Source organism: Triticum aestivum, chromosome 5B, assembly GCF_018294505.1.
Source record: "Triticum aestivum cultivar Chinese Spring chromosome 5B, IWGSC CS RefSeq v2.1, whole genome shotgun sequence".
Lineage (NCBI taxonomy): Eukaryota > Viridiplantae > Streptophyta > Magnoliopsida > Poales > Poaceae > Triticum > Triticum aestivum.
This window is the reverse complement of record NC_057807.1, coordinates 267,032,998-267,043,331: the sequence shown is the minus strand read 5'-3', so window position 1 is coordinate 267,043,331 and position 10,334 is coordinate 267,032,998. Positions and strand designations below refer to the sequence as shown.

Genomic DNA, 10,334 nt, shown 5'->3' with positions numbered 1-10,334 from the left:
CAGTTTGGCCACTCCACCAAACACGTTCACATGTCTATAGCTGATAACAAAAAAAATTGAGCAACTTTTTTTTAAGACAATCTCGCAAAGCTTTTATTAACTCGTCACAAGGTTTATGGAGACGAAAGTAAGCTTTTTTGAGCAACTACGTAAGAAATGTATATGTACAAACGAAAAAGCATGTGGAGCTATATAGGCTGCAGATACAATGGCCCATTTTGCACGCGCTATTTTTATGTATATTTGTAAAACATAAGTATTCTAAAAAAGTAAAATGTAAGTAAAAACTGTTCAAATATTTGCGTCAAAAATATTATACATAAATACGATTATTAGTAAATAAAATATTTAAATATAAACCTGTGTATTATTAAAAAAATTAGTAAAACGTAAGTAATAAAAACATTTAAGATACTTTTCAAGAAATTTGTAAAACTTAAGTAAGAAAATTATGTTCAAATATTTGTGTGTTAAAATTATTACACAAATAAATGATCAGTAGTAAATAAAAACATTTTAATATAAAGCTGTGTATTATATAAAAAAATACTCCCTCCCTCCCATAATATAAGAACGTTTTTGACACTAGTATAGTGTTAAAAACGTTCTTATATTTTGGGACAGAGGGAGTATTTAGCTAATGCGGACATTGAATTTTATTATTAAATAAATATTTTTACTGAATCCATAAACAATTATACATTCACGGATTATATTTAAATTATAAAAAATTATGAATTCAAAATATTTATGAATATTCACTTGTATATATTTTTACTCATGACTTATATTAAAAAAAATATGATTTAAATGTTAGACACGATCGAATATTCATATCAAAATTTAAATTTTAAAGTATACATGAACAATTTTAGAAGTAGGTTATTTCATTTGGATATACAATATTTATAACACATTAACATCTAAAGATTATTTTTATTACTGAAATTTATAAACAGTAGACATATTTGTTATCAACAGTAGACATGTGAATGTTTGGTGGAGTGGCTAAACTGGCCAGTGTTGTAAGCGCTGGTCGCGACATTGATTCCACGCGTACCCGGTTTTTGTGTTAACTAGATAACGCCCCGCGCTGCGGCAATTTGTAGCACCTTATAGGTGGAGTTACGAAGCGCTAAATAACCGTAAAATGAATATATAATTATATGTTTGTTTCAACATTTGGTAGAATGATACAAAAAGTGAGAAAAAAAGGGTGTTATAGTCGATAAGTGCATTGTTGCCGTGTTGGCACGTTGATATATTGCAAAAGATTTAAATTTGAGAACATCAGTTGATCATATTAAGCTTCATTAATAACAAATTTAATAATTATTTAATTCTTATTATTTGTTTCCCCGCACGTTGCGGCATGAATCTCAAGCAATGAATTTGCAAGGGAACAAACCAAATATACTATATACATGTCAGAGCAAATAATGTACTAATGTGGAAGCGACATGTATATGCTATCAGCTCATGTTTTGACTATTCCGGAAGCTAAGTCTACCTAAAAAACTATAAATAATAAAGTCAACTTTTCATGTCACTCCTAAGGTTTGGCTGAAAGCTTGTAATGACAACTGGAACATTTAGATGCTCACAAAAGTTGTTACAATCTAGATCACATTTAGATATAATATTTACAAAATACCTGCATACCTAAAAACAAAATGAGTATGTTACATCTTTTGGTATTATGTACACGCATATGTAGGATATGGCAGTCACTAATTTTTTTCTTCTGAAGTACAATCAGAAACCACCAAACATGAATGACCGACACATGACCTGAAGCCGTCGAAGGAAAAAAGAATACATAGTGGTCGGACCCTTCCCTGGACCCTGCGCAAGCGGGAGCTACATGCACCAGGTTGCCCTTTAGTGTACCAAGTTTGCTCTCCCCGTCCAATTTTTTTATTTAACCTGAATGGTGGCAGATACATTAGATGATTGCCATATATGAAACAAAAAAAAAAATGCTATCAGTAACTATATTTGGGAAAAGGGGATTTCACTTGAATCCAAAACTTCCTTTTGGGTACATGTTTCTTCTCACTTCTGTTTATTTCCTTGTATTTCCTATTATATAACACTACAACACAGGTGCTATGCTCGAGTCACTGTCAATAAAAAAGAGCATTTATCTGAAAATTGGAGATAAGGGGGAACTAAGAATTATAATTCGATAGGGTGAATAAAGATAGTGAGAACTGGCAAATATTCGAAATACTACAAAAGAGAGACATTTTTACATTATCAACAATTTTTAAATTTGGTAGATAACAGACATTTTGGAACACGTCCTCCATCAATCTAGAAAGCTTGCAAAAGTTTCAGATAAGAATGTAAAGCATAAAGCCATAAGTCAATAAATTCATCAGATTTTAAAATGGTAGTGCGATTCATGTGAGGCTCATGCCCCTGTCCAAGCACCACCTGTGCGTATCATGGAAAAGAACACAAATAAATTTACGGCTTATAGATACTCATTGGAGAACAAAGACCTACTGTGGTGTGGGTTCACGTAGGCACACCAGCGATTCCCATGCTTGAGGGAGAAAAGGCAGCAGCTGCAAGTAGCGCATGGCAGTGTCACTCGTCCTCTACAAAAGAAAGTATGTCGTATAGCTAGTATATTAGAGAAAGACAAATGAAGAATGATTTGTTAGTTCGGCAGGAGAATAACTACCATAGTGATACAATCAACGTGAACAAATAGATTAGTGGTCAACTGACCTGATTAATCTAGTCCACACAGATGTTTGGAAAAAATGATTAGCTTTGAAACGTAGCCTTGACTGAAACCTCAAAGAAAGAGACATTAGGATTCCGCATTGATTCAATGTATGATCCAATCAGTCAACATGGGAAATACCAAGCCTCTGTTCTCACCTCAACTGAACTCCTCCTTCTCCTTGTGGAGGTACCGGACTGGTGTAGCAACCACCACATCGTTGATCAGTCCATCCTGCGCAGTCTTCCGTCGATGGAGGACTCGGGCACGGTGAATATATTATGTAAAAGAAAAGTTATTGCAAATTGTATGGAAATTCGCAATTATAAACTTGAAAACAAAACCAAGACCATAATTGAGATGCAAACTAACAGATAAAAGTACATCACCAAAGAAAAACTAGAAATTGTTCAGGAACTATATATGTGTCCAATGTAACTTTCAATATGTGATGATTGGGATACTCAACCTGAAAAAGAGGATGAAGTCAGCATTGGAAACACTAAGGAATGAGCAATAGAAGATATCCACATATGAGATCCATGCCATTGTGCTTAGCTTGACGCCACACAACACAGATATCATGTACTAACATGGAGGAGATTAGGACACCGGTTGTGTGTGCTATATGCAAGTTCAGCAGAGTTAAGAGAATCTGTGCAGATGCTAGATAAGGAACTTACTGGCTAGATGTGTATCAAGGAGGATAAGGTAAAGTCGATTGCGTGTCTCCTCAGGTGCCGATTGAGTGTGTACCGACAGTTTCAGATATCTCCATTGGTCTCAGTTATTGGAGAAGATGAGAAGGCAAGCATTTGACCATAGGAAGGATCCGGTCAGTGTCTGGCACGCCAGCGCAGGTGGACGGATCAGCGGGCGTTCGAGGCGGTGCGGTCGGTAGAGACGCGAGAGTAGTCTCGTGGAGGTGCCTCTCATCGGCGGATTTGAACCACAGTCTGGTGTTGCACCAGATAGACGACAACGAAAGCCTACTTCGGAGTCCAATCTCACCAGCGCCTGGTCGAAATCTGGTTGGAATCATAGCCCTCGCAACACCAGAGCTACCTTGTACAAAACGGAGATACAGAGGGGAGGTGAGGGATCACCGTCTCGTAGATGCATGGCACCACAACAGCAAGGGGAGCCTGGCCCGATAGAATCCCAGAGAGCCGTGGAGGCAAGCTGGACCGCCATCCTGTCAGAGGAGCTCCCAGCCACCGCGGCCTACTGTAGCCGGGGAAGAAAATTGGCGTATTTTTGGATCTGAACATAGATGAGAACAACCATAGCTGCGGGGGCTGCTGTGAACGGCGGCGAAGGAAATCGAGGGAAGGGCCGAGAGAAGGGGAAGGGATGAGATTGGAGTAACGAAGAGACGGGGAGGAATAGAGATCGAGTAATAATTGTTCGGTCGGTTGCAGGGAAAGATATTATTCTCTTTTATTTTTTCTAGGTAGTTAAGGCTCGGGAGATGGCTACTCTTGGCAAAAATAAAAAATAAAAAAATGAACGCTGATGTGGCATGGAGCTGATGTGTACAGTGTGCATGTTGAGAGAATGGGTAGAAGTGGGGAGCAACTTCTTAAGAATGTAAGATTCATGCAGTACAGTGGTTTGTTTTTTCTGTAAAAAATGATGTGTAGTTGTGGTCGGCTTTTTCCGTGAATAAAAAAATACAAGGGTGTTTTTTTGCCAAAAAAAAAGTGTCATCCAAGCATCAACACTCACTGACAGGTGGGGCCATACACGCGGATACGAGCGCAAGTTCTATGACTCCTGTTGATATTACCTCATAAAAACTAGTATGCATTATCTCGCCCCGGAGGCGCAAGCAATAAAACCTTCTTTTTTGGACAAATTTTTTTTCCATATTGATTGGATATAATTACATTACTTCTTTTACCATCAGACATTCAGACACTATTTGCTCTCAGAATGTTCTGATATTACAAAGAACAAGGCCCCCATATTCTATCTGGTTCTTAAAGGCCACCATGTCGGTTAGTCTGTTCTCGCTCACTTTCTGGACAGCATAGTCATCGGCACAATAATTTGACCTCTCTTTGCTGATTACTCTGCTGAAACTCCTTAGATATTGACGAACATCACATTTGTCGACAGCTTTCGCTCGCTCATGTTTGAAAGAGAAACAAGAACTTTTGCTTCGTGGTGTGTCAAAGCCATCAAAATCATCGCTAGAATTGTTTCTAGTTCCCAAACCAGGGGACTTGGCATGACTAAAGACAACACTGTCAGACACATCAGATCCCGTGATGCTCATTGAGCACTGGGTTTGGTTGTCAGATTCCTGGGAGGAGAAAAAAAGGATTTGTTAATGTGTGGTTGAGATTTACTCAAACCATCTGCATAAATCTCGGTCTGCCAAAATGCCTTGTGAGAAAGTTAAACATTTGTATTATCATATGAATCCATTAAGATTCAAAGTTGAAATGTAGACAATCCTATGAATAAGAACACCACTGCAAATGGATGACAAACACAGAGAATGATGAACCTATCAGATTCTAATATATGAAAATAAAGCATCCTGTAGTTGAGTTTTCAAGATCACCACAGTTGAGGTACACTTGGTTGGTTCTCATGGAACCTCTAAGCTATAAAAATGAGCAGATTCACATAGTGCGCTTCTACAGTTTTATTTCAAACGCATCTTCACAATTTACTTTTTCTCTCTCTATTTCTCTACATTTTCTGAAATGGTTAATAGATATTCTGCACCAACACCCCAGAAGCAGATGATCAGAGCTCTTAGCATATTGCCATTTGTAGACCATGTAATACAGGAATAAATTCTAAAACAGTAGCCAGGCTGTTCTTGACAGTCTTAATAAAGTGTACTACCACTAGTCGTTGTAAGAAAAGAAACTTGATGGTCAAACTTGAAAATCAAGACTCCAAGTGTGGTATATTGATTCACTGACCTCATTATAATTGTGTCGATCAGTTGGAAAGTGGGATTCTAAAGGGCTTGATCCCCCTTTCAGGAGAAATCTACTGTTGCTCTTTGGTGGGACAGTCCCACTTGAATTTGGATGAGGTTCTTCGAGTGAGGAGAAATCAGTGCTATCTAATGTTGAAATTGAAACACACTCCTCGAAGTAACTGATTGCCTCTTCAGCCAATCGCTCTATACTACTCTGGAACCACAATACAGAGATAAAGGTCAGTTAAAACTTAAAAGGGGTAAAATAAACAGCCCAAAATTATACATTATCAGCACAAACCAAGAACTAGACAGCACTAGTGATGTAGTCATATAAAATGGAGGACTAGCAAGTGAATTAACTTTCTCCTTGGTCGCCTTTTATGCGTTTCAGACAAACTTGGAACAGTCACTATGCCCTTTAGCATTCTACTCAGTTCTTGTTCGCGCTGCTCTTCAACAGCCAAATCTGCCCGCAGCTTTCGAGCACGCTCATGTGACTACAGACAAGTAACAAAATGTTTATATTTGTCGACAGCATAGAACTGAAGACCTAGCACAATACGCATAATACTTCCAGACCTGTTTCAGTTTTGATGTGTACTCAGTGATGTCAGGAGCCAGCTCAACAGAATCTGGATCAAACTCAAGAGGGATTTCTATTCCCTCCCATTGCAGCTTGGTAGCATTGTGCCTTTCGACTGAAACCAGCTGAGTAGCATCTGGATCAAACTCAAGAAGAATTTCCACAACATCTCTCCGTTTGAATCCTGTTGCATAATCACTTATATCCGAGACAAACTCAGCAGAATCCGGATCAAACTCAGGAGGAATTTCCAGAACAGTTGAATGGCTCCTTTGTGAGATGGCCTATTGATGAAACAGTAATAATAACACAGTGAACAACTTAGAAGAAGAATATCAAACATAGTCTCAAATTACGCATTTGGTCAATAAATATCTGCATGTGAACTCCATGTTATGTTCTTCTTACTTCCATAGTTTCATACTACAAACCCCTACTGAGACTTAGTTCTCTTTAAAGAGTATAAGCAGGCCCCGTTTGTTTCAGCTTTGATTGGATTTGAATCACCTATGGATTCGCTTCACTGGCAAAATTGATTATGCAGCCTGTTTGTATAACCTTTGATTGGATTCGAATCACATGTGGATTCGCTTCACTGGCAAAGCTGCCACTGAAGTACACTTTGAGGTGCTTCAGGCAATTGCACTGAAAATGGCCCGAACCCAGATTCAGCTTCACCGGCAAAGCTGATTCGAAATAGCTGTTTGTTTCAGATTTCAAATCCAGCTTCACTGGCAAAGATGAATCTGGTCCCAGATCCAGCTTCACTGGCAAACGAAACAGTTGTTTGTTTCAGATTCCAAATTCAGCTTTACTAGCAAAGCTAAATCTGGCCCCTGAAGCTCAAACAAACAGGGCAGCAATGCCTTTATCCACAAAATGCATGATCCAGTTTGATCATATTCTATTTCTATCTAATCTCTCCGATAAGCCAGATAATGTGCTAACTTTCCATATAAAACACTGACAATTCTTTCATTCTCTGACGCCGGCGACGGGTGCTCGGCACCTAGCACTGGTACTCTTTTTTCCCGAAAAGGAGGTTAAACCCCCGGGTTCTGCATCATTGTGATGCACACAACAATCCTTATTACTAATTAATCAGAGTACAAAACAAAGGCAACCACGGCCGAACCATTACAAGATATATTTTTTTTAAAACGAACCATTACAAGATATGGACTAAACACCTACGACTAAGTCGACTTCTTCCGCAGCAACGCTTTCATTAAGGAATAAGCGCCCCGGTACTCAGGTACAGTGACACAGTATGGTTACTAATACTAACCAGTGTGGATCAGCCAATGTGTGAGTGAAGTTTGGTACCAAGGCACTGTTGAAGATGTCATGTACAAAAAGGTTCAATCTAAGGTCCATAGCAGAAGGCAACTCACATTGACAGATACGTATGACGAACTTAGAACTGAATTACTACTCCTCCAAGACTGCATTTTGCTTGATAAATCCACGGTTTCTGCATCTGTCTGTTAAATTTAACAAGAACAGAATCCTTCATTACTAACACGAATCGCCAAGCTAACACGGCATAAACATTCCTAGACTCATCTGGACAGATAATACAGCAATCTGACAAAGAGCCACTCGATTCATTTTTATTTATTTTTTTGCGGGGAACTAGCAGTCCAGCACCACCCGAGGGCCTGGTAGACAGAAGTAGAAAGTACTACTGTCAAAGCTACCACCGGGAGCGGGTGAACTCGCTATATCGGAATTGGTAATTGTTGCAGCTTGGTATATGTGGTGGCAAAGACGCCAAATGTGAACGGAGAAATGATACAAACCCCGGGCAGAACTGCACTTGATATCAAGGCGCTACCTAAAAACTATATTAGAGCTTCATCTCCTAAAGGTTCTGACCGAAAAAATAATTAGTTGTGGAAAAGGCCTAGCAGGGTTTCTACTCCTATTAAAGTTAATGTGGACGCAACCTTTTTCCAACGATCTCTTGATGGTGCTATAGGGGCTATTGCACGTGATGACCGTGGCCAGTTTATAGCAGCTGCAACATGGGTGTTACCACATGTGAGTACTGAGTAGTGCTGATTCAGCGGAGATTTTAGCCATCAAGCATGGTCTTTATTAGGCAGCGAGGATTGGATGCAACATTGCTCATATTGAGTCTGACTCTAGCTTTTCGGCGGAGTCCATGCAAAAACAGGATGATTACCATGGTGAGGAGGTTGCAACGATTGCAGAATACAATCAGTTGATTTGTGAGTTGTTACTATGCAAAAGTCTTGTTTTCTCATTGTTTTCGGGAAGCAAACTCGTTAGCTGATTGCTTGGCTGGCCACTCTTATAGCACCAGATCATCTAATTTTTGGAAAAGTTCTATCCCTGATTTTATTTCTCAACTCTTGTAAACGACATGGCTATAATTTGAGAAATAGAAGTCTGTCAAAAAAAAGTACTACAGTACTAGTACTCAACCTTATCTTTTTTTTTCCAACTATATCTTTTTGCATATTTATAGAGCAGCCAGAAAAGGTGCGGAATTTTCCAGACGAAAGTGAAGCTGTAATCTTTATCGGAGATGAAAATTCCCAGCTCAAAGCAGAAAGTCACCAACCACGGAGCCACGGCACGGCCGTGCCTCACCGACGACCGGCCGCGCCCGCGAAGCCCTGCCTCCACCACCGCCATCAGTGCCTGCCGACGACGGCGCCGAGGTGGCAGCGCGCCGACGCTGCGGCGGCGCGACGGACACCGACCGCGCCTTCCTTGAGCCGCGACCCCTGCTCTCCTTCCTCCCTCTGTCCCCAGAGTCCTCCGGCGGCGGAGGTGGAGAGAAGGCCCTCCCCCCGCGGTCGAAGAGCGGATTGGTGCGGGTAGTCCCGGCGTAATCCCCGAGGAGACGTTCGCGGCGGGGCGCAGGGGTGACGCTGCGGGAGCGGCGGGGGCAGTGGGGCGGTGGCTGCACGGGGCGGTCGGCTGAGCCGTGGAGATTGCGGCGGGTGGTGGATTTGAACGCCGACGACGCCATCCGCGACGCCTGGCCTGGCTTGGGTTGGCTTGGCTTGCTGCTGGATTTTGGTTTTGGTGCGGAGGAGTCGAAGCTGGGAGGGAAACGACCGTGCGAGGGAGGAAAGGCGGAAAACGCTGAAGTTTTCGCCTCGTGGGGTGTGCGTGGTGAGAGGGTTTAGCTTAGCTGGCAATCACTAGTTTACTTTTACTCTCTGCGACTTAAAATGCTAAATCTACCCCTAATAATAAGGGCAGCGCTAGGCGCAAGCTAGGCGCCGGTGCGCCGGTCGAAACTTTCGGCCGGTCTGTTTCCCATCGTACGACTATTGGAACGGTCCCGGTGTCATGCGAGGAGGCGACGGTGGTGCTTGCGGCTCAATTGGACATTCCCAGGCATCGATTCTCGGTTCACAAGTTTTTCCCGGAGGACTTCCTCGTCGTTTTTGCTTCTCATGAGTTCAGGAACAGAGCTCTGGCGCAGCCGGTGGTTCTGCACCAGGGCGTGCAGCTCCATATCAAGCCTTGGTTGCGCCAGGCTCAGGCGACGGCGAGGTGCATGCGTGTTCAAGCTGACATTTTGATCGAGGGGGTGCCTTCCCATGCATGGAACAAGGAGACGGCGGCAGAATTACTCGGTAGTTCCTGCCTGATCGACTGCCTGGCGCAGGAGACGGAGAACCGCGAGGATCTCTCCCTCTTCAAGCTGAGGGCGTGGTGCGTGGACCCGGATGAGGTCCCGGTCAGCCGCCGGCTCTGGGTACCGGAACCGGCGGCGGATCCTGCGGAGCGACGGCCATCCTTCCGGCAGCTGTTGGAATACCCCACGCTGATCCACATTGGAAGGCTGAGGGATTTCTCGCCGCTAGAGATGTGGAGAAGGAGCTCGAACGCGGACAGTGATAGTGGGCAGAGCGGGTTGCCAGATAGCTCGCATGGCTCGTTCGCTGGAGGAGATTGGGTAGTGCAATCTTGGTCGAGAAGTGTTCGGGACCACCGTGGATTGGATCGGTTCGGCGGCGCACCGGCGACGGGCGGAGATGGCTGCTCATACAAGCAGGCGCTCGCGGGGCGGGTGGGCCCGT

The 10,334-nt window shown here is 42.5% G+C and overlaps 1 protein-coding gene across 1 annotated transcript; it reads right to left on the bottom strand.

Moving 5' to 3' along the window:
• Positions 1 to 1,574: 1,574 nt before the first annotated feature.
• LOC123111304 (uncharacterized) lies at positions 1,575 to 9,379 on the bottom strand. Its single transcript, XM_044532063.1, has 9 exons — positions 8,858 to 9,379; positions 7,662 to 7,751; positions 6,264 to 6,551; positions 6,029 to 6,181; positions 5,680 to 5,895; positions 2,896 to 5,045; positions 2,740 to 2,801; positions 2,512 to 2,606; positions 1,575 to 1,926 (listed from the first exon to the last, which is right to left on the bottom strand). The coding sequence occupies exons 1-6, from the start codon at positions 9,269 to 9,271 to the stop codon at positions 4,668 to 4,670; spliced, it is 1,539 nt and encodes a 512-aa protein (XP_044387998.1). The 5' UTR covers positions 9,272 to 9,379; the 3' UTR covers positions 1,575 to 1,926; positions 2,512 to 2,606; positions 2,740 to 2,801; positions 2,896 to 4,667.
• Between the last annotated feature and the right edge of the window lie 955 nt (positions 9,380 to 10,334).

Excerpts from the sequence above, each read along its gene's own strand:
- LOC123111304 (XM_044532063.1), bottom strand. The coding sequence starts at position 9,271 with ATGGCGTCGTCGGCGTTCAAATCCACCACCCGCCGCAATCTCCACGGC. Across the intron at positions 7,752-8,857 it reads GGCCGTGCCGTGGCTCCGTG|ACAGATGCAGAAACCGTGGA; the intron begins GTTGGTGACTTT and ends TAAATTTAACAG. Across the intron at positions 6,552-7,661 it reads CGTCATACGTATCTGTCAAT|GCCATCTCACAAAGGAGCCA; the intron begins GTGAGTTGCCTT and ends TTTCATCAATAG.